Here is a 24,750-nt window from a genome sequence, read left to right as displayed (position 1 = left end):
AAAGGGTGGTGAAAACTGCACAGAACATCACCAGGGCGGAGCTGCCATCCATGGAGGACCTTTACTCCCAGCGGCTCAGGAAGAAAGCCCTCAGTTTATGTTTATTTTAGAAATGTTTTGGCACATTTGTTCCAATTCTGCTAATGGTATATTGCAGGATATTTAAGTCTCCCATGTACTTTTTAAATTAATAATAGTATGTTCATCTTGATGTTTAACTTGTAATCATCTTAGTTAGAAATGCTGTTTCCACCCCATCCTCTGCTGCTGAATGATTTTATATATTGTTACTTAAAGTGCTTGTCTTTGATATTATAATGATTACACCAGAAAGTCACTCTTTGTGAGATTTATTTGTTCACATTTTTCCCAGCCACAAGATGATGTTCATTCATTGGAGGCCTCAAAGCTGGGTGAAGGTATTGATGCACGGATCAATGCAATCCTTTACAACAGCATTCCACTATGGTTGGGGATGTCTGTAAAAAAAGGAGAAATAATCTTAAACCAAATAAGTGTCGCAATATAGGGAAACAAACTGACAAAAACATCAATTAGATCAGAATACATTTACATTGTTACAGCAGAAAAGAGCCAAAGACAGCCTAATGTTACTTAAAGTATACATAAAAGTATTAAAGATTCAAAACAAGAAATTATAATTTTAAAAAAATAGACATTTCACAAAATACACATCCAGCAACAACAGTTTGGAGGATTTAGCAGCCTGGTATATTACACAGTTTTAGCGGCATTTTTATATATATATATATATATATATACATACACTAGTGCTGTAGCGACGACGACGACGACTTCAAAATATCGTCGACGACATATATCCGCGTTGACGCGTCGCTACACACACGTGGGTCACCCAAAGCAACAAGCAGTTCGCAATCGCACTTCAAACACAATGGAGACTGAAACGGCTACCACCTTCTCCTCACAGGATTGCGCACGAAGCCCCCAAACGAAAACATCTTGCCCTAGGTCTTCAAAAGCATAGGAATATTTTAAAGTTAGTCCAAAACGCAAAGATATTTATATCTCACTGAGACTGCTGCATAGCCTAGCAGAAGCAGCAGCTAGCTGTGGTGGCTACCATTAGCAGCTAGCATTTGCTCTCCGATTTTTACATAAAAATGGAATTATTGATTATAAATTCAATCTTTCTTTTATACATAGACGTTAAAAACCTATGGATTAACCGATTCAGCCGCGTTTGTAATCATTTTAATGCCATTGAACACGTCTTTTGATCAGATTGACAGCTACGGTGGTGAGACGATCTCCCTAGAAGCTCTGTGAAGGTACGTGTTGTGATGACTGTATTTGCTTCCCCTGTCGCGAGTCCGGATCACTCAGTGATGATACTATATACCTACATAATCTGTGGAGTCTCAGCTTTAATCGAATATATTGTATGTGCAGCTACGATAAGTAATAAGGGTACTTTTATCTTGAGTTCTGTGCCAATGTCCGTTAGCATTTTTCGCTCAGTGGTCATTTAGATGCTTCTTATGAGACTTGTGTTTTGTTTTGGTAAACATGGTTTGTATCGTCAATTAGCTGAGATTATTTCCGTTAATCTGGTATAACACATTAATATGTTCTTAAATATTAAGATCCCCTGAGACACAGTATCGTGATAAAAATGTTTTTTTACATTACGTTTTTTATGAATTGAACAACAGAAAAATAATCGTTAGATTAGTCGACTAATTGATCAAATAATCGCCCGATTAATCGTTTTCAAAATAATCGTTTCCCCCCAGCACTAATATACACATGGTTGGTATTTAACAACAAGGGGTGTTGTACTGTGATATTGGTATTTATGGGAACATTTTACACCTTTCCTTTAAGTATTATACGTTGTAGTTACTTGTGGGCTACTTAACATGAATAATCAGTTACTATCCTTTTACTCCATCACATTTCAAAAAGAAATAGGATATTGTTATTTTAACTCCACCACAGTAATCCATCATCAGCTTTACTTTTTAGATAAAGTTTTAACTCACAATTGATCATAACAGGCTTCAACATATACATTTGTATATATTACCAAGTGGTTTCATGTACAACCCACACAAGTATCATGCTAAATGAAGCTCTGTTGCTTGGATATCACTAGATCCTGATGTCAGCGTAATATAAAAGTACATAACGATTGATGTGTAAGTTAGCATCATTTACTAGCTAGCCGCTAGCTGCTAACTGCCGCCTCAGTTAATATAAATCCAGTACCATGCTGTCATGAACGCGCGGTGCTGTTACGTGTACGCAAATTCACGTGCTTAATGTGAACGAGCCTTTTGGGCGGCGTGGTTAAAGTTGCGCATGGCTATGAGTGCACATACGGGTACTTCTCAGGCATGCCGGGTAATCTGTGACGTTTCGCTCTCTCAAAAGTTGGGCCATTTTGTCATCATGCGCTAATGAGCAACTCTCATAGGAATTAATGAGGCCCCGCCTCCCACGCTGTATCCAGTTCTTATTATACATCCATGCAGTCGACCCATGTTCAGGGGAGGTGGGTTTAGTTTCCTGCACGCCTCGACGTAAGAGAGACGTAAGCGACGCCACCTCTTAGCTCCGAAGCTCTTGCCTCTAGACCGACAATTTTTTGGAGCTGGAAGTGAACCGGATTCTGGAGCTAAGAGGAGGCGCCACTGCGGTTTGAACAGGAAAAACCGGCACTTTTCAGGCTCCAGCTCCGAGCCGGATCTGAAAACGCGTTGGTGTGAAAGGGGCATGAGTGTTATTAATGTGATAATAAAGTGTTACTGAAGAGTTTAAAGTGTTAATTAAGAGTAAAGGGGGCATACCTGCTCTGTGTATCCGAAGCTAAGGCTGTAAAACAGCGTCCAGTCGTTTCTGGAGTCTCTCGTTCTCCTCTTTGGAAAGAGACAGCTCCTCCACGTGCATTTGGACTTTACTCATGTTTACTAGATCACCTTTTCCTGCAAACTCCGTTAAACACACCGTTTCTCTCTCCATAAAACTCTCAATCTGACTAGTGTTGCTAACGTGTTTCCAGCTAGCTAGCATGCTAAGCTAGCTCCTATAGTCCGAGGTAAACGCTCCAGAATAAAATAACACAGAGTCTATTCGGAGGTTTATCCAGACACACAGATGATGGATCAGTAGTGCTGGAGCTCACACACACGTTATCGGGAACACAGAGAGAGAGAACCGTAGCGACGAGACGCCATCTCGATCCAGGAACTTCACTTCTTCTTCTTCTCTCGTTTTTGGCGGATTGCAAACAACTTTAAGGTGCATACCGCCACCTACTGTACATGAGTGTGAATCATCATATCATTCCATGACTTAACTCATGGACGTATATTTATGATCTAATCACAAATAAATAAATAAACAAAAGACATAAAATAAACAAAACACAACAATCATCCATGATCAATTCTAACCTAATGTTAGATTATTTTTGCTACCCCAGTTTCCCTCAGAAAGGTAAACAGTACCTTTCTGGTAGCTCTACTCTCTCTCCTTCTGTTCCCAGAATACCAAACACATTCCATTCCCTCTCTGCCTCTATAACTTTATCCTTTAGTTTTTCTCTTTCAGCTTTATAGATGTCACAATGTAATAAGATATGTTCTACATTTTCTTCAACTCCACAGTTCCTACACTTCACTGTTACTTTTCCCCATGACATACAGCATACTATTCAATGCTGTGTGATTTAGTCTGAGTCTAGCTATCATGATTTCCTCCCTTCTGTTTCTTTTTTTATAAATATTAATATTGATTGTCTTTTGAACTTTATGATACTCTTTACCTTTCTGGTCGTTCTCCCACCTTTTCTGCCAGATCTCCATCCCTTTTTTCTTAATTACTGCTTTTCCTTCTCCTTTTCCAAATTGAACTGGTAATGTAGGAGCCATATGTTGATTGATTGATTGAAACGTTTATTAACAGCTTGTATATTGGGTACAGTACAGTACAGCTCAAAACATACAATTGTTAAGGGGATGCAGACCAGAGAAAGACTTTCGTCTTGTTTACATCAGGGTCCCCCATTTCCAATTCATCATGTCATTTAAGACATATAAGACATATTTGACATACAGATGGCTTATTTACAATTTAAATACAGGTGGTTTTTTACATACAGATTGCTTATTTACAATTTTCATTTTAGATTTCGTTCTAATACATCCTAACCGGACATTTAAGACATACCAAGTCTACAGATATACAGTTAGTAACAGTTAGTAACAGTTAACATGTATAGTCTGATATTTTCGAATATTATAATCCTTTGTTGTTAGTGCTATTAGCCCATATCATTTATTGGAACCAGCCGTGTGAAATTAATGGCATAGACGACCGCAGCTGTTCGTGATTACGAGCAGGGGTGGTGGGTGCTGTAGGCTAGGGAAGGCTAAGCCTTCCCAAATATTTGTGTCACTGCATCCTGGTAAAATACAAATATAATGTATAATGTCTGTGTCTTTGACATTAGCGCTGCTAGTCACCTGTGCCCTGTACTACGAAGCCAGTTCAACATACCCTGGATATGTTTGAGTAACAAACAAACTAACAAACGAGATCTCGCTAAGCTGTCCTACGACGCTGGTTATCAACTCGGTAAATCAAGCCAGGGTTTCTCTCACCAGTTGAGAGCGCGTTCACGTGAAAGGGGCGGGGTTAGCTACATTTGACCAATCACAAACAGGGACAAGTGTACTGACAGCGTAACGTCATACTTCATTAATGAAAAGTAAACTAATATTAGACAAATATGAGCTTTTTACCTTACTAAATGGTCTAATGGTCATTGGAGCGAGGGGCGGGGCGAGACTCTCGGAAGTGATTTCAAAATAAAAGCACTCGCAAACTCCATCATTCACAAATTAAGCTAAACATGTTTTTTAAATGTAATAGCTGGCTGTAATAAAAAATAACTGGGAGCAAGGACAAATCTTGAGTTCTGTCTGACAGACCTGAAGTCGCGGGTTTGATTAAGGAGACATTTGGCGATGTCAATTTAGTTGATGTGAGTGGATTTATTATTGTTGGAGTTTTTTTTAGAATGCACTATTAGTTTGTATCCAGTAGGTGGCGGTAATGGAACATTTGGGTGCCAATCCCTTCTAAAAATAACAACGACAAATAAGAGAGAGTATCGTGTTTTTAAAGGATTTCATTACTCGCTGCCACGTTTGTGATACACTTAACAATATATCATATGTATTTCATAATGTTTGTTATTACTGGCTGCCACTCCACTATAGATGAGAGCAACGCTACGTCACAGCACGGCAAAGCACCGGCCCCGCCCCCTTTCCGGTGAAAACAGTGGCTGTTTCTCAGGCCGTTTCTCAATCTCGAGGATACTGGCTTCCAAGCCAATATTTCAAGGATGCTACGTCATCGAGTGCCGCCAAAGTACTGTTCCAAGGTCCAGCATACTTGGAATTCCACCGAGGCCGCGTCCTTGGTTTGGGGGGCAGCACACATTTAAATGTAAGTATGTTGTGGCGTAGAACATGTGTTGGTAAATATGTTACTTTGTTACATTTGTTATCACCAAAAATGTGTTCCGTGAAAGTAAAGCAAGTTCATAATTAGATAGACATCGTGAGGTATTCATTTTCGGTACAGTTTAGTCATTCTATAATTTAGGGTATACATTTCACATCAACAAAACGGTAAAAAAAACAATCAGTGGTTCAAGTTAGTATATTCCTCAGTGTAACATATCCACTAGTTGCAAAGCTTAAACTTTTTTTAATTTATTTTTTATTTGAAGGGAAAGGATGTTTTCACTACTCAGTTTGTCAACTATGTTACGGACAAACTTGATGTCATTACAATCATTTGATTAAGTTTTACACTTCAAGTAAAATCCAATTTGAAAGGCTCTTGAGTCTATTCTAACATATATCCAAAGATTTTTAAAAGATTGAAAAATAATTGTATTAAAGTTTTGTTTATATTAGGGCCGGGACTCGATTAAAAAAATTAATCTAATTAATTAGAGGCTTTGTAATTAATTAATCGAAATTAATCGCATTTTTAAATCACATATAAATATTTGACCTAAGAACAGTGAGAAGCAATTTTTTTTCACATGGATTTTAGTATACCATTAGGCGCATTCACACCGCAGTACTTTTCCCACAAAGGTTCATGAGAACTTAGTTCATGAGAACTTAGTTCATGAGAATTTAGTTCATGAGAACTCTTTGAACCTGGGGGTGGATTAGGCAAATGAAGCCGCTGATGTCACTTCTTCTTCTTCTGCTTTGGGTTTACTGGCAGGCCGCAAACCACTTCACGGCGTATACTGCCGCACAAAGTCCCCGGCCGGAAGTCCCCGGAGTTGGGGACTGGCTTCAGTAGAAGCTGCTGGGAGTCCCAGCAGCCTTCCGAGTAAATCGCCAGAACGCTGACACCTCCTCATCTCCACCGCTCCCATGTTTTATTTTGTGTTGCCATAAGTTAGTCTCTCTGGGTTTCTGCGCTGGGCTAATGCTAATAATGCTAATGCGAGGATAATAAAATGGCGGCTTCACAAAACTTTTTGGGAGTTTGTGGGGGCGTGGTTTGCAATCCGCCCAGCCAATCAGAAATATAGCTCTTTTCTCACAAGAGAGCCGTACGAAAGTCCCTGCTCTCTAGCAGCTCTCTGCTCTCTAGCAGGGACTTTCGTGGGGGTAAAAAGGTTCTCATGAACTAATTTTAGTACCGGCTCTTTTTGGTGTGAACGCGATAAAAGAGGCTAACGTCCACGCTAGCTTCCACGCTAGCTGCTATATGTTTTGCATTGAGGTGATACTTGAGGCTTGATGTGCTGCGGTGATATGCGAATTGCTTTTTGCATAATTTGCACACAACCGTGCTCTTATCAACGCTTCCATCCGTCCGTTTTTTAAAACAACATTTCCCACTGTTGTTCACTGTGGTTTGTTGTTGTCTGAAGTCATGAACGTTAGTTGGTGCTCCAGTATAATCGGTACGCCTGAAACTCATCCAGTGAGAAACGTTCCGCGGTGCAAAAATAAGTGCGATTAAAATGCGTTAATTTTTTTAACGCGTTAATTTTTGTGTAATTAATTAATCTTAATTAACGCGTTAAAGTCCCGGCCCTAGTTTTTTCATGTAATATGTTCATCACTGTCATTAAGGATAGGGATATTTTATATTATAAAACTACCATACAGGTCATTTTGATAGTTTTAAGAGATGTCACGTAAAACTCCAACCTGTGTAGATATACATTATGCTATATAGGATATCAGAAGCACTATTTTATATATTTTAAATTTGAAAAAATGAGGTGCAACATAGTTGACAATGAAAGTCACACATTTGACACAAATAACATAGTTGACTGGACACATTATTAACCATCAGCACTATGTTTATTTCAAGGAAGAAGTGCAAAATTCAATTGAAACTTTCAATTAATTCAATTATGAAACACCAAATTCATACAAAATACATTACATTTGAAATGTACAATCAAGCAAAACAAAAAATAACAGTGCAAATTAAACATTCCCTCTGATCAGTAACCGGTGAAGGGTTGGAACAAGTTCTTCTAATTCAGACATTCAGAATTCATTTCTAATTCAATTCCTACAGAACAGTCTAAATAGTTACATTTACATTGAGAAATGTGACGGTTTTATCGAAAGTGACTTGTATGTCAGACAAAGATCAAACCCACAGTAGAGGAACAAATAAAGAACAGTTTTTAAAGTAATGGTTTTGTAATGGGTTCAAACCAGCACAGGGGTCCAAGTGAAGCCTTACCTAAAAACGAAATATTAAAGAACAGTACAGTAACATTAATATTCAACAGAACAGTACTATTCAATTGCAACATTCAGTTGGACCTTTTAGAAACTAGACCAGATGTCTTTGTCAATCTCCACGTGGCGTGAGGTCACTGACTTTGGAGGAGGAATCACTCTCAAAATATCCTCAAAAGGGTACAAAAGCACATCCTCTCTCAGTGGCCAGAAGAACCGGTTGACTCCGGCAACGTGCATGCACTTTACCTGCACATGTGTGTCCATGACCTCCTGAATGACTCCTGGGTAAATGTCATCATCATATTTAAGGGAACACCACTGGCCAATTGAATCAGGACCCCACAGCCTTTCATTCTCTTTGCTGTTGCCTTTAGGTGCTTGAGGCAGCGAAGGGGTCGTTTGCTGAACCTCAAAACTAAAAGTATGAGTGTCATCACAGCGACACTTATAACTTTGTCTGGCGGTGCAAGGGCAACTTACATCTCGATACAAGATCTCTCCTGGTGCCCCTGTGACCACCTGGTGGATACGCATAGTTGAGGGCACTGCTGGCAGATTACTTGGCATCTTGTTAATTGCTTCATCCACAAGATTCTCTCCGATGTAGAACACCCTAACTGTTCCGCTGTTGACCAAAGCACTGTAGAGATGTTCTGCTGAAGGGATGTCATGACCTTGGCTAACAAGCCTGTCAGCCGTTCGCTTCAGGAGGCCTCCCACTCCATCTGGAGCACCCTTCCCATGGCTTGCTTCAAAAAAGTTCCATGTCCCCCTTTTGAAACCACGGTTCATCAGCTCTGTGCTAAAGAGGAAGAAGTTTCCCTTCTGTCTGTATTGCGTGCATGGACCGTCACTGAAGAAATGCACCACCTCGACAGAAGGATATGAGGCCTTCACTTCATCCAGGATGGGGGACAAATGTGCCCAAATGGCAGGTGGGCCTTTCTCCTTTGATGCCGAAATTGTGCCAAAGCACATGTGCTCTGCTGTCCCACCAACATGAAGAATTCCTGTGTGGAGCGTTGCTTGCTTCTGGTTTGGGGCAAAGTGCATTGCCTGGATTTCTGCTGCAAGCTTACATGAGTAATTCTCCGAAAAATCCACATGAATCAAGCATTCTTGGTTGGTCCTGCTTTTTCTTAATTCACGGTAGTGGGTGAACTGGCTTTTAATGTTAAATGTATGCCGTTTGAAATGTCTCAATTGGCCTTGAAACATCTCCAGCAGATCCGCCAACACTATGTCCTTTTTATTCTTCACAGTGATTTTCATGGGGACCTTGTCCTTTTTAACATCATTGTTTTTCTTTTCTCTGATGACTGTTTCAGTTGACCACTGAGTGAGTTCGACATTTGCCTGAAGGTTAACTTCTGTTGCTATGGCAAACTCCTGTCCTTTGCAATGGGGACACTCGTTGTACATGCAGTCCTTTGAATTTGGATTGCAGCTTATTGATGATGTCAGGTCTTCCATGTCCACGCTCCTAATCGGAAAAAAAAAAATCGGGAGGGTTGGCAAGTATGCATAGTTGACAGAACTTTTGCGCACATTCATATATTATGATATTTAAATTATTTAAAGGAGGAAATCAATAAAAAAAATATGATTAATCTTTAGTATTTAGACTTTTGAAATAAATGAATAATACTTTTCATTTACTTTAATGGTTTTTATTCATTATTTTGAAACCAAGACACCCTCAACTGAAAAACGGACAGAGCAAAAACTGTCAATTTAAGAACATCATGACACATTTCAAGCTAAATTAAGCATAGGATGCACATAATGTTTGTGTGATATTATAACATGCTTTCCAATAATAGGCAAAATATGATATTTTTGAAGAAAATAGAAAGAATAATTATAATTATCATCAATTGACATCAATGGACATGGAATGTACCCTAAATTGTAGAATCACAATGTTGAAACGGTTAGAGAGAGTGGCACACTTGTTAGCCTGTTCCATTCTTCTTTCCGAAGCCGTGGCTTGGAAATATACTTGCTTCGTTTCTGAAGGAAGTGACTTGGAAGTACGCGACTACCAAGCCAGCATCCTCGCGATTGAGAAACACCCCGTGAATCAGCGGCAAGCGGAAAGATATCGTTTTTTATCCAGCCCTGTATAGATGCTTTATCATGTCTCAAAGCTGCTGTGCAGTGAATTGAAAGTTAAGCAACACAAAACATCCAGGCTTATGTTTTTCTTCCCTTTCCCTTATAAAACAAGAACAGTAAAAGGAGAGATGTTTGGCTACAGGCCGTCCAAAGCGAGGACTATCAACATTAACAGGGAAAAACTTCATCACGGTTACATTATGATGCTAGTGAGGCTAACGGCAATCGTCAAAGTGAGAAGTTGTCTCGTTAAATGTCGGGGTTATCATTCCAATTGCTGATATTAAAATATGAAGCCATGGAAATCCCAGTTTTAGTGTGAGAAACTCGTTTACTGTTGGATTGAAAATACATTGCTCCGCTCTCACCATAGCCTATTAATGCCAATCATCTATCTGCAATGGCATTGTGTAAATGTATGCCTGACTGACTGTCATATGTAAGCTCTATATAGATAACAAAATGCGCGTTCTTCTTAATGTTTTGATTGCATCGGCGAAGACCTCAGAATTTCAGAGCGAACGTTTTCACCCAAAAAGGGGCAGAATAGTCTACAGTAATTGGGGGTAGGGTGTGTCACTTTGCTGAAGGATAGTTATGACCAGCTATCCAGGCCAGTCTCTAAAGACTTTCAAAGGTGTAAAAATGCTACTGCCATCTGCCATCCAGCAGTAGCATTTTTGCTACTGAGTCTGACTGGAAATATTGCTGATAATATGTCCACCGTATCCTCTTAAAATCCTCTGTCCAATAATATCAGTCTCAGGAAGAATGATTTTTTAATGCTTATTAAAAATAGCAGAAAAACATGCCTTCTTGTACTCAGGAGGGGACTTTGACAGAGGATTACTCACAAAGTACACCGTAAAGGTACTTCATTTTATTTCTGGTAGCAGTCAAACTAGTACCGAGTCCAACAGTATCAGTTTTATTAAGAACTTATGGTAACACATATTTGTATCGAGCATCAAATATAGCAGGACAAAAAAATTAAGAGCAGCTGATTTGAAAAAACAATGCTAGAGCATACTTGCCAACAGAGGCGGATTTAGGATTGTAGGAGATCCGGGGCTTAGCCCAGGAGTCGTTGGGTTGGGGGGGGGGGGTCCAGGGGTACAGTGCTATTTTTTATAAGTGGGGGGTGGACCGAACATCCTTTAGGGGGGTCGTCGCCTCCTCTCGGGGGGTCCGGAGGCATGCTCCCCCGGGAAGATTTTTTTTTAAATATTGAAGTTGAAAGCATCAATCTGGTGCACTTTGAGAGCAACATTAACCCTACCTTAATAACACCTTAAAGCGGACAAAAGGCACTGGAGAGCACTCATTAACACCCTTTAATGAAGCAAACTAATGCCTTAACTCACTCAAATAGTCGTTTACTTATTAAGGTGAAACGAATGTGCGTAGAGTTTTAAAGGATGCGGATAGTCTCACCTTGATTCTGGCGCATTTCTTATCATTTTATAGATCTATTTTCATCCAAGATCTTTGTTTGTGACGTAAAGAGTGTAACGGCCCGTCCACACAACGGCGTGCGTTGACGCTTGCCGGCGGGCGTGTCTGACACTCGACCAACAACCAATCACATGAATCTCCCGCCCCTGATACACAAGCAGCGGTTTGATTGGCTAGAGCTTGTACTGGCATATGATTCGATTGGCTGACGCTTCTGCCGAGGCGTCAAAAGTTGAGCATTGCTCAACTTTTGCAGCGAGCCACGCCAGCAACGCTCCGCGTCGCTTCCCACGATGCAGTTTGGCTAAAAGTGACGTCACTCCATTCAAAGTGAATGGGCAGAAGCGTTGGAAGCTTCAACGCACGCCGCTGTGTGGACGGGCCGTAAGAGTCACGTTTCTGAATCGGACACTGAGTGGATGCAGTCACAGCCAATCGGAGTCTGATTCAGAGGGTTGCCTGTCAGTTCTGTTGTTATGTGTACTGAAACGAGAGCCGGTATAATTCCACGCGTGAAAACAAAATACAAATTGGAATACGTTATTTTAGTGTCTTAAAAGTAGACTGAGTTATGAAGGGTTAACGTTACATCTTAGGATAATTTTTAGTCATGTTCTGTATACATACTAACATATAAGCGTATACTTAGTGTGGTTACTCCATGTTTACTAGCTATAACATTAACGTTACATCACTCTTTTTCACTTCTTACTCAGTCAGCCAGAGGGCAGATATCACCATTAGATTAACAAACCTGAAACATCATCCATTTCTTGACTGCTGGTGATGACATTGTTGTCAGCTGCTGATACTGCTGCTGCTGATACTGCTGCTGCTGCAGCTTGTGGCGCCTGCTTCGATGACAATAACTTTCTAATATCCATAACTGTATATGCTATTAGCTTAAAACTCGTCAGGCACTAGGAAGGATCACTTCTTCTTCAGGGCAGGCTACGCAGTACGCAGGCTAATGTCCCACAGTGGCTGCCTCTCTGGTGGACTCCGGTACTGCACATTACTCCCGAGACGTTTTTAAAAAAAAAAAAATAATTACATTTTTATATTTTTTTTAAGTGAAACATCCGGGGCTTTTCAGAAAACATCCGGGGCTTGAGCCCAAGTAGCCACCCCCTAGCGCCGCCACTGCTTGCCAACCCTCCCGACTTTCGGGGGAGACTCCCGATTTCATAGCCCTCTCCCGGTTTCCCCGGGGGTCATATTTCTCCCGCATTTCTCCCGATTTCTGACAAAATCAGATTTACTCAGAACTGTTTCCACTCGGACTTTAATACAGAGACGGCTGAGTTGACCGCAGTGCAGAATTGCTGTATAGTTTAAAATCTCCTAACAATGTTGTCCATTTTAGACATAGGCTTATTATATTTACAGCCCTTAATAACATTAATTTTCTGGACTCAATATGTGTCTGGGCCATTTTATTTGTGATCGCTAATTTTACCTTGTTTCCCCTTGTTTATAATATTATCACCGTTCCAAGCACACGAGTGATTTTGTTTTGAAATCACTTCTGTGAGTTTCGCTCGCCCCTCGCTCCAATGACCATTAGACCATTTAGTAAGGTACAAAAACAAAAACAAAAAACGCGTCTCAGACGCTCTTCCGATTACTTGTTTAATAAAGAAAAACAAATGGATGGTAGATACACGGATTACCACTCTATCTGGTCTGACCTCTTCAACCCACTGTAATCCTATTATTACTGCCAGCATTTCTGCTGTGTACACTGATAATTGATCAGACGCTCTTTTTGAGATCGATATTTTAAAGTCTAGGATATATATACCAACTCCAACACACTCTTCCTTGAAGCATCTGTGTATATTTTGAGGTAATTGTGATAATTATTCCTGATGTCACAGTCTGCTCCATCTTTCACCAGTAGTTTTCCATTCACCTGTCTCACCTGTTAACCACACCCACGTTTTTGCTCACTCTCTTTCTCTTCTGCACCCATTAGCTTCACTGCCAGTATTTAAACCCTCACCAGACACACACCCGTTGCCAGATCGTACTTTGCCTTATGCTAGTCTTTCACGCGTTTGTCATCAGATTGCCTACCCGGTTCCGACCCTGCCTGTCCCCGACCTGCCTGCTCTGCCTGATCCCTGATCCTGCCTGTCCTTGGACTATCCTGCCTTGCCTGCTGTCTGACCCTCTGCCCGGCCCTGACTCACCTTCTGCCCGCTGTCCTCCGGTTCGTTTGCCTGTACATCATCCGGTATTCCTCTGCTCTGGTATTATTACCAATAAAGTACATTACCAATACTCCGTGGTTTCTCGAGTGCTGCATTTGGGTCCTTCATAAGATTGTGACACCTGAGGTACATACTTGTTTTGATTCCTACTTCATTTATTTGCCACTCTCTTTTCTTTTCTACAATACCCATATCTATATTTACCATTGGAAAAAGCCATGGGGGTACACTACTGAATGGATTTGATGGAGAAAACTCTGAATCATGCATGCCGTATATCCTTATTTTTCCTTTAATTGTCCATCCAAACCCACGCCCCTGGAACTTGGAATATTCCAAGCAATCCTGTAATGTTTTGTTTGTGATATTTCCTTCCCCACTTCCTTTTAACCTGACCCAATAAGCAAGATCAATTTTCTCTCTTCTTAGCTCCAATGGAGTCTCTCTTGCTTTAACTAGTATTGCATTAATAGGGGTTGACTTAATTGCACCTATACACAACCGTAACGCTTTATATTGTAATCTATGAATTTTTAGTAATGACATTTTTGCTGCTGCCGCATATATTATACACCCGTAATCCAGTGTTGCCCTCATAATTTTCCTTAGTCTGCCCCCCAGTCACATCCAGCCACCTCTCTTAACAGGTTCAAAACTTTTTTGGATTTTGTTTCCAAATGTTTAATATGGATTTTCCATGTACATTTACTATCTAACCATAGCTCTAGATATTTAATATCATTGACCTCATTCCTCGATCCAGGTTAGAAAGAGCTGGGAACTTCACTTCCGGTGCGGTTAAAGGACGTAAAAAAAAAACCGGGAAGGATTTCTTCTTTTTGGTTTTAAGATGCGATTGGCATCCGGACGTTGCCTTACCGCCTACTACTGGATAAATAATAAAACCACTCTTTCCAAAAAAACCTATTATAACTAACAGAAAATACTCATATAGTAAAAAGGGAAGATAAATAAACATCATTAAGCTAAACAGGTCGCAGATACACAAATCAAATATCTGTATAGCAATTACAAATGTTTGGCATATCTGAAGCTAATGTTCTTGCAGAATTCGTGCTGGTCGGAGTTTGCATCCTCGTGGTTGATTGACTTATTGTAAGCTGCAGAGGTTGAATAAGTACCCAGACCTTGTACTTGAGTAAAAGTAGAAGTACTCAGATGTTGTACTTGAGTAAAAGTAGAAGTACTCAGATCTTGTACTTCAGTAAAAGTAAAAGTACCAGAGTGTAGGAATACTCTGTTACAGTAAAAGTCCTGCATTCAAGATGTTTCTGAAATAAAAGTACAAAAGCATTGTCATCAAAATATAATTAAAGTTCCAAAAGTAAAAGTACTCAATATGCAGATCGACCCATTTCAAAATAATATGATATATTTTGATTATAATCATTGATGCTTTCATGTGTTTATCACATTTAAATGCTGGACTTATTTGTATTGTGTTGATCATTTCTACACACTGTGGTTGACACGATGGGCTCATAAGAACTCAGATGCTCGATTCCGTTGCTTTGTAATATTCTTTATTTTAAACAATACAAAGCTTTTCAATAATAACTTCTAGGATCTATTAGGACTCTCCATAGAATCACTAGGTTCGACTAGGTAATGCAAAAACAGGTCTCTGGTAAACAGGCATGGATATTACAAAAAGACAAGACGAACTAACACAAGACAAAGGGAGAGAAGGACTATGGGCCCTTCTCACTTCTCTTATTTTTAATTTCCTCGCTCCTCGGTCTCGGTCTCACCGGAAGTTGATTTGTCTGCGCCATCTTGAGTAGCGTCCCAATGGCCTTATTTTTGCCGGAGGAGCGAGGAGCGAGGAGCGATAATGGAGGAGCTATAACCAAGGAACCACTAGACCATCCTCCGATGAAATCCTCAGACACTCGCCCCGCCCCCTTACTGTGTATTGCTCACTGATTGGACGAGGCAGTGCATGCACTGATCTGATGCTTCTTGACATGAGAGCAGTTTCCCAGCGGAGTGAAGAAAATACATGAACCTCACAGGAGTCACTCCTCAGTTTATACCGTGTTTTGTTTCAATTAATGTATCATTTAGTTACAAATATGTGATATATCTGAACAACAAAGTGGTCAAAAATCATTTTATTCATTTTTTGGAAATATTTTCATGATCGCTTTTTTAGTTTTACATTTTCATGTATTGTCATTTCCATTCAGTCAGTCATTAAGTGCTATTAAAATGTTAATTTGCTACATATCCAAACAAACAAAGTGTGCAATCCAATGCATGTTAATCTAACTGGGTTTTGATAGATATCTCTTTTTCTTCTCTCAATTATTTTATTTCTATTGTGCACTCTAATCAATATTAATCCAACTAATGTTCATTTATACATTTTAAGAATGGCGTTTATCTTTTTTGAGAATGAGTTCTTATTTAATTTTATTTATTTGGGTCTACAACAGATGATACAAATGTTTTGTGTCAGTAAATGTGTACTAACAGAGGCGGGGGTGTGTGTGGAAGTAACGGGGACAGAGCTGCTGTCAGACGATCAGCTGTGCAGCGTCATCACAAACGGACGTCGCTTCACGTGATGCTCCGGAGGAAAGGACGTCCCATTGCTCTTAAAACTAATTTCCCTGCTTCTCGTGGTTTCCTTGCGTCTCTCCATGCTTCCCTGGTGGGAGGGACTAGTCACAGGGAAACGATGCAAGTGAGGGACGCAAGGAATCCATTTAACCGAAGTGAGAAGGGCCCTATATATACACACACACATTAGGTAATGGGGCACAGGTGGACACAATCAGGGGAGGGAACAACAATCAGTCTAACAGGTGACACACGGACAGGAAGTGCAGACACCTGGAAAGAGAGGGTAGAGTCATTAACATAATAAGACAGATGGACAAACAATAAAAACACAACTAACAGGATACTAGCGCTAAAGCCTTATAGTGGTATTACTATTTTTATTTAAAGTGGACCTATCATGCTATATTTGAAAAATATATTGTAGGGCCATACTTATACACAACATGTCTGTGAAGTTTTTTTTTTCAAAATACAAAACAGATCACCCATTGTAGCCATCCCTCATACTGCTCATACCACTCTTTTGAAGCCCTGTTAGAGAAACGCGGATCTTGGGTCCTTAGCTTGAAAAAAAGAAAGAGGAGGAGGCGGAGCTAATGCCTAATCAGAATTCTACCGGAGATAAAGTTACATTCGGCTGTGATAAAACGCCATCCTGTTTAAACCACGTCAAGGATTTTTTCTGAAATAAACAGTATGGAGCTCAAATGCTTTTTCTCTCTCAGGTTTATCACAAGGTGAGTTCTTTTTTTATTTCCAGCTTTTTAAACACATGTGCTCTCCAGTACAGGTTAGCTCTGAGTGTTAGCGAGGCTTGCTAATGTAAACAAAGACGAGATTACGTCCAAAACATGTCAGGCATTGTTTCTGAGAGCAACTTTCTGTGGGTCCGCTGCCGATTTGACGTCAGTTCGGATGGAATCCGAATCCGCTCGTTGTACACCCGTTTTTAAAAGATTTGGGTACGGTGGAAAAGAGAGAGGGTTTTATTTTCTGACGCTGCGTGACTTCCCCGACGCACCGGGGACACATATTTATGTATAAAAGACATCACAAAGTGCATTTTGCATGATAGGTCCCCTTTAAGTTAAAGTGCTGAATACTTTGTCCTTAAGTCATCAAAGTACCTGAAAAACGTAATATTATGTTATGCTTTCAAATTATAAATCCTAATCCATTAATGCTCAAATGTTGCCTCTGATAAATAGGAAGCAAGTGTACCTTTATATATTGCAGGGTAGCTTGTACATTTCTCATAGGGGCCAATACATCTCTATAATTATACATGAACAATTATTTGATTATAATTATAAAGTAGCAGGAAAAGTAAATACTCAAGTAAATGACCTACAAATGGTTCAGTAACTGAGTAGATGTACTTAGTTACTATCCACCACCACTGCTTTAGGATATAAACAGCTGTTATGAAATTGTTCAGTAGGTGTCATGAAGTGGACGTGATATCTATTTATAAATGGGGAAGAAGACTAAGAGGGAAGAAGCCCATCACACACTGTTTGTTTTTTTATACCTTAGTTTTCTTGAAACTAAGGCAAAGCACATTTCAGCATCAAAGATACAGGTTATTTTCTCTAGACAAAATGTCAACAAAAACCATTGCACAGTTTTAAGAATAATATACTGAAATCAAACTTCTTAAGACTAGAAAATGCATTTCCTGCAGAAAATGCGTGTGAATGCTGTAAACTGTGAACATTTGTGGCTGAATTTAGTTGAAAATGCAGAAAAAGCTGAATATTTTATTAGCTGAATGGTAGCTGCTTTTAGCTACAAAAACCAAGTAAGTGTGTTGCTGAACTTAGCGGAGAAATGCAGAAAAGTGAAATGATTTGAATCAAATTGTTACAGCTCAAATGCATTGCAATGACTTTGTAGAAAACTTGAAAGTGAAATGTTAAACTGGAAGAGTAGGAAAAAGAGTGAAGAAGCTTAATATTTAAAAGAAAAGGTTTAAAAAGGTATAAACAACAACATGTATAGCCTCAATGTCCTGAAATAGCTGAATAATGTAATAGTTTAATGGTTTCTTCAGCTGAAAGTAGGCTGAAGGAGTTGAATATCAGATGTAAGTAGTCGTGAATGAATGTGTATTAAAGGAATGGTATGGTCATGACACTCATTTTTAAATAATTATCATCCGATAAAACAGACCAGTCTCTGCCAGTCTCTCTTTTTTTTTTTTTAATCCGATGACATTATCAGTGATTTTAAACTGATTAATTACCGAAATAACATCAACACTGTGGGCGGCGCCATTTTACCGGACGTGACGTAAACCATGCGTTTGGTTTCGAGGACACGTTGATGTTCATGTTATTTACTGTAGTTACTCTCTTCAAATATGCCTCATTGTATTACGAAACATTGCCACAATTATGATAGGAACAATCCACGGAATGCTCGGTTCTATCTGTTGCCAAAAGGTAAGCGTAGGAAGTACGTTCGGAGGCAGTGGCTAGCGAAATGTGGCCGGCCCGAACCGAAAGATCCACAGGCGCATGTATGCAGCGAACATTTCAAGTTTCCGGACGACTACTATGAGTATGATAAAACATAACATGGGATTTATTGAACAACCATTACTTAATGGAGATGCAGTACCATCGGTCTTTCTGGTGTCATCACCGACCAGGACACCAGTTCGGCCAGTTGAGAAATCGCCCTCTGCAAGTGTGAAGCGACGGAGGCCCAGAAGTAGTGCTCGGAGTAAGAATAAGGTATGTTATGGCGCATTTCCATTGCAGCGGGTAGCCCCGTTTAAACGTCCTTTATCGTCCAGGCCAGGCCAGTTTTTGGTGGCCTTTCCATATAGCGTAGTACCGGCTAGTGGGTATTCCCCCCAGTTTTTCCGGCCCCATCAAATCGTGGTTCTAGGGCCAGGGACAACGAGGCTGAGTATGCTAAACTAGAGAGGGAATCGCTAGCAAGGGTGGTACTACATGCATACATATCTAGTAATCAAAATCATTGTATCTACTAAGTAGTACTAAGTAGGCTCGAACCTGTATGGCTGAATTCCCCCTTCCAATCTCTTCATATTGCTCAAAACTTCGCCATGTTTTCGTGTGTTTACAAAGTGAACGCATGGATGACGTCACGACCATCACGTGACTACTGAAAATGGGCAAAATGGCAGCGGCCTGACGGAATATACAGGTTTTGATAAAAAAGAGCTATAAAATCATTATTTACCGGGGAATACCGCTGATTTCTTCAGGGTATGGTTTAAACATAATGTTTCACTAAATACTGAAGTTTTGATTAATTATCTAATGAGTGGAGCATTCCTTTAAGAAGAGAAAAGAAAGTAAAAAGGCTTTGAAAAGCAGCAGAATATTTTGACTGCAAACTTTTCGACTAAAACCAAACGTCACCAATAATGTATAAAATATTTGGAACATGTTGAAGTCAGTATGAAGTCTCCATCAGACAGAAAATAATAGGCTGAGACAGTCTGTTAAAGTCCAATGTGTTTGTCAGTGTTTATTTCTGTGCTGAGCACCTAATCATAACAAATAATCATAACACCTGTGTGAGCCCAGAGATCAAAGGTTTCAATCTGCCCTGTAACACCACGGTTACCAGCTGCAGAACTGAGTGACATTAAGAATGCATTGAGGATCATATCTGACAAATTTGCCACCTGTGAAAAAACTATGGCTCCTATCAAAAAATTAACAGACCGTGAGCGTCAGGGAACCCCAATGAACTGATATGTTTTGGTTTTTTTGGGTTTTGTGTGGTAAATGTGAATATGAGAGCAGTTTGTCTAAAGTTTACTTCTCTCTGTTCTAAAGAAAGTTCCGGAAACATTTAACATGGGAATCAATTGGGAGCTAGGTGGACTTTTTGTCTCTTCATGCCCTCAAGAGGCATTTTGTTTAATATTTTTTCTTAATTTTATTTATTTTCCAACCTAGGAGAGGTTTTCCTTAGTTTTTCATGAAAAATGATGTCTGAGGAGTGTAGGGTTTGGGAATTATTATAAAAAAGATTTTTGGGACAATTTCAAGCTGTCCTTCACTCTGTTATGAGATCAAAGCAGTCTAGACTTAACGAGCAGCGCAATACACACTAATGTTAAAACCTTTAGAAAGCCTCTTTACCAAGCTCCAGACTAAGTTAAATATCTCAAAATGTGTAAAAGATATCAAGAATCAGAATTGAATAGCTGAAGGTCTTGTGATTTTTAAAGTTGAAAGTATGTGGAAGGAAAAGCATTTGGCGTAAGGTGTAGGAAAAGAAGATTTGAAGAGTCGTCCCATTGACTTCCATGTTAAAAAATAGTTTGTTTCCCCGACTCAGACTGCAAGGAATCTGGGTGTGATCCTAGATAACAAACTGTCCTTCACTGCAAACACCGCTGCTACAACCCGCTGCTGCAGATACACGCTTTACAACATCAGGAAGATACGTCCCCAGCTGACCCAGAAAGCCACGCAGGTTCTGGCCGAGGCTCTCGTCATCTCACGCCTAGACTACTGCAACTCCCTCCTGGCTGGTCTACCTGCATGTGCCATCCGACCTCTGCAGCTCATCCAGAATGCAACGGCTCGTCTGGTCTTCAACCTTCCTAAATTTTCCCACACCACGCCGCTCCTCCGCTCTCTTCACTGGCTTCCGGTAACTGCTAGAATCCACTTCAAGACAATGGTACTTGCGTACCATGCTGCGAATGGATCTGGCCCTTCCTACATCCAGGACATGGTTAAACCGTACACCCCAGCACGTGCACTCCGCTCTGCATCAGCCAAACAGCTCGCTGCACCCGCACTGCGAGGGGGACCCAAGTTCCCATCAGCAAAAACGCGTGGGTTTGCTATCCTGGCTCCAAAATGGTGGAATGAGCTCCCCATTGAAATCAGGACAGCAGATAGCTTGCACATCTTCTGGGGGAGACTGAAAACTCATCTCTTTCGACTCCACCTCAAGCGATATAACTACTAACAAAGAACTGATAACAGAGCACTTATATACTAATAAAGGGCTGGCTTATCTAAAGCCAGTTGAGTAGCACTTGAAATGTTTTAGCTATATGAAACCTGATGTACTTATTGTATCTTGTTGGTCGAACGCACTTATTGTAAGTCGCTTTGGATAAAAGCGTCAGCTAAATGCAATGTAATGTAAAAAAAGCTGAATTTTTCAAAAATTATATAATATTTTTAGAAAGTTGAAGGTTTCCCATCGATTCCTGAAAAGGCTGAATAGTTTAATATTTGAATGGTTTCTGTAGCTTAAAGTAGGCTGAAGCTATGGAGAGCCAAAGTATTGCCTGAAATAATAATAATATTAAGGGGATTAAAGATTCGAAGAACTATAGTGGAATGCTGTAAACAGCATTTGCACTAATAAAGTTGGGTTTTATGTGTTCTAGTATTGCAATGCAAACCCATGATGTAATGACAGCAAATAAGAATAATGTAGTAATTGAATGCTCCTTTCAGTAGATTTAATCAAACAAAACATAAACATATTGGACATGGCCTCAAGACTGTAACCTCTTCACATTCTGTTGAAATAGTCAATTACGAGCCATATCTTACACATTGCTGTTTTGAATCATTAATATGTGGATGACAGTTGAACGGGAGGATGTAACATTTATGCCATCTGCTGGAAAGAAGACGTATCATGGTTGGCTTCGTTTGGACAACAAAAACAGAGTGAAGCTCTCATTTCATAAACAATCTTTGAGTACAGACCCCGTCCTGCAGAGAGCACACAACCCAACGGCACGTTTTTGGTCCAGCATCACTTTACAAAACTTATGCATTAATATTCTAAGACTAGCTGGTCCATTGTAAAGGTCAGTCCACCTTAAATGAGCAGTGGGTGATCAGCACGTGAAAGGCAGGACACGGGAACTTGGTCCTGAGGAAAGGTAACGATTATTAAACGAGAAATACGCTGTTTCCTGTTGATGATGCATTTTTCCGCCCGGGGGCGGGGGGATGGGGTTCAACAGGTTAAGTCTTATATGACTGTTGTGCAACAATGTTAATCCAGTCAGACAGATTTTTCTCATGTGTGAACTGTCATAAGACTGATTCATTGTCCTCTCCATCAGCTTCTGTTTCCATGTGTTCAGCTGAGCTGCTGATTGGAGGCTCTGCCTCTCCGTTATCCTCCGTTTGAATTTCATTAAGCTGTGAGGACTGACGACCAACACACTTGTGTCTTTTTAAATCACTACGCCATTTAAATCTTTTGTCACAAACATTGCAGCTGTATATTTCCTCTCCTGTATGGACTCTCATGTGTTCCTTTAAATTTCCACTCTGTGAAAAAGCTTTCTTGCAGACTGAGCAGCTGTGTGCTTTCTCTCCTGTGTGGATTGTCATGTGTATCTTTACATTTCTATTATTTGAAAAAGCTTTCTTACAGACTGAGCAGCTGAATGGTTTCTCACCTGTGTGGATTCTCATGTGTAGCTTTACATTTCTATTATTTGAAAAAGCTTTCTTACAGACTGAGCAGCTGAATGGGTTCTCTCCTGTGTGGATTCTCATGTGTCTCTTTAAATCTATATTCTTTGAAAAAGCTTTCTTACAGATTGAGCAGCTGTGTGGTTTATCTCCTGTGTGGATTCGCATGTGTTTTTTTAAAGTTCCATTCAATGCAAAATATTTCATACAAACTGAGCAGCTAAACGGTTTCTCTCCTGTGTGGATTCTCATGTGTTCCTTTAAATGTATATTCTGTGAAAAAGCTTTCTTACAGACTGAGCAGTTGAATGGTTTCTCTCCTGTGTGGATTCTCATGTGTTGATGAACATTGCTTCTATATGTAAACATTTTCGTACACAAAGAGCAGCCAAATGGTTTCTTTACAGCACTACGTTGTGAATCATTGACAGATTCTTGTCTATTTTTCAGTGAGTTTGAGCCTGACGCAGGTTCTCTGGTCTCCTTCCAATCAGCACTGTCTTCAGTGTCAGGTTCAGAAGAGTCTCCAGTGTCAGGTTCAGAAGAGTCTCCAGTGTCAGGTTCAGAAGAGTCTCTAGCGTCGTCCTCAGTCTTTGGTTGCAAACTGCTCTCTGGATCTGAGTTCCTGGCTGGTTCTGGTCCTCGACAGTCATCTCCATCAGCTTCTGTTTCCATGTGTTCAGTTTCTCTTTGATGAGGCTGTGAGGACTGAGGTTTCTCTTCATCATCTTCACTCTTCACAGGGTCAGGAGTGAAAGTGGACTTGGTGATATCAGCCTCCTCCAGCTCCTGAAGCTGCTCTCCCTCCTGACTGATCCTGAGTTCCTCCTGTTCCTGCTTAATGTGTGGGGGTGAGCTCTGGGTGCTCCTGGTCCAGACTGGTGCTCCACTCCTGCTGGTCAGGGAGAACCTCTTCTTTAACCACCACCAGCAGCTGGACATCTGCAGGAAACAGGAAACACACAGTCAGAACAAACTATTAAGTGTTAGCATTTAAAAATCTAATCACCATTACAATAGGAGATATTTTGCAGCCCTAATTAATGCCTTTGCTTTTACATTTTCATATTATCTTTCTTAGTCCCACCTATTGTGTATTTTGGTTGGCTCAATTCACCTTATGTAGCCCAACCCCTTTCCACTTCCAGTTAGAAATGAAAGGGTTTTTTCTTCTAGCTTAGCACTAGCTGCAATGTAAACAATGAATTGTATTTGGGATCGTTCACAGATACACTACGCCTACAGAATAGAATTGAAATACTCTCTTACAAATTAAAATCCTGCATTCAAACCTTATTTAAGTAAAAGTATGCAAGTATCATCAGAACATTGTACGGCACCTTCTTATGTCAGAGTACTGATGGTGCAGTAAAATGTTCCCTGTCAGTGTTTAATTTATGATGTTTCATGATTATTTTGTAGTTGCATTTTACTGCTGTACATGTTCAAAGTTTCTCTTGTATACATTATTATAGATGAGGGAACCTGCTAAATATTGAAATGGGTTTTTTATATACAGTACCAGTCAAAGGTTTGGACACACTGTCACGATTCTCATGTTATGTCACGTTTTTAGTTTTGTATGTCTAGGTTTGGGTTTATTTTGCTGTTCGGTTCTCCCTGTCTCCCTTGTGTATTGTCTGGTCCCTCTCTCTGTGTTTTTCCTCCCTGTAGTTAGTTTCCCTGGTGTGTCTAATTGTCTGATTTTGTTCACCTGTTGCCCTTGTGTTTCTCCTCCCCTGCCCGGCTGTTTCTCGTCTCGTGATTACCCCTCCCTGTATTTAGTCTTGTCTCTTCCTGTGTTCAGTGTTGGTTCGTCTTTTGTTGGTGACTGAGTTCACCGGTGAGTGTTCTGTTTTGTCTGAGTTATTTTCATTATCCTTGAAATAAAGGTTAATCAGAGTTATCTGCATTTGGGTACTGCTTCCTTCACTCAACCGTAACAGTACAAACCAACCAAGATGGACTCAGCAGATTATCCATTTGAGGTGGAACTACATAAATATACCTATTCTTTGGCTTTCTGCTATGGTAGGTGGAGGGGAGCATCCATTGTTGAGCAGAAAGAGGCTGCTCAGGCAGAGGCGCACCAGATAGCTACAGATAAACCATGTATTGGGAAGA

At 40.2% G+C, this 24,750-nt stretch overlaps 1 protein-coding gene, 1 long non-coding RNA gene and 1 pseudogene across 2 annotated transcripts; all 3 read right to left on the bottom strand.

Annotated features, from left to right (window-relative positions):
* The window catches only part of LOC117534283, an 865,641-nt pseudogene that overhangs the window by 779,962 nt on the left and 60,929 nt on the right, over positions 1–24,750 (bottom strand).
* On the bottom strand, positions 335–3,251 carry LOC117534311. The gene is made up of 2 exons (XR_004567177.1): positions 2,835–3,251; positions 335–479 (listed from the first exon to the last, which is right to left on the bottom strand). It is a non-coding gene; the product is annotated as an uncharacterized LOC117534311 (long non-coding RNA).
* On the bottom strand, positions 21,636–23,216 carry LOC117534304 (gastrula zinc finger protein XlCGF71.1-like). The gene has a single exon (XM_034198512.1). The coding sequence runs from the start codon at positions 22,993–22,995 to the stop codon at positions 22,237–22,239; it is 759 nt and encodes a 252-aa protein (XP_034054403.1). The 5' UTR covers positions 22,996–23,216; the 3' UTR covers positions 21,636–22,236.

This window comes from Gymnodraco acuticeps, unplaced genomic scaffold (assembly GCF_902827175.1).
Source record: "Gymnodraco acuticeps unplaced genomic scaffold, fGymAcu1.1, whole genome shotgun sequence".
Classification (NCBI taxonomy): Eukaryota; Metazoa; Chordata; class Actinopteri; order Perciformes; family Bathydraconidae; genus Gymnodraco; species Gymnodraco acuticeps.
The sequence above is the reverse complement of the archived record's forward strand: the minus strand, read 5'-3'. Positions and strand labels throughout refer to the sequence as shown.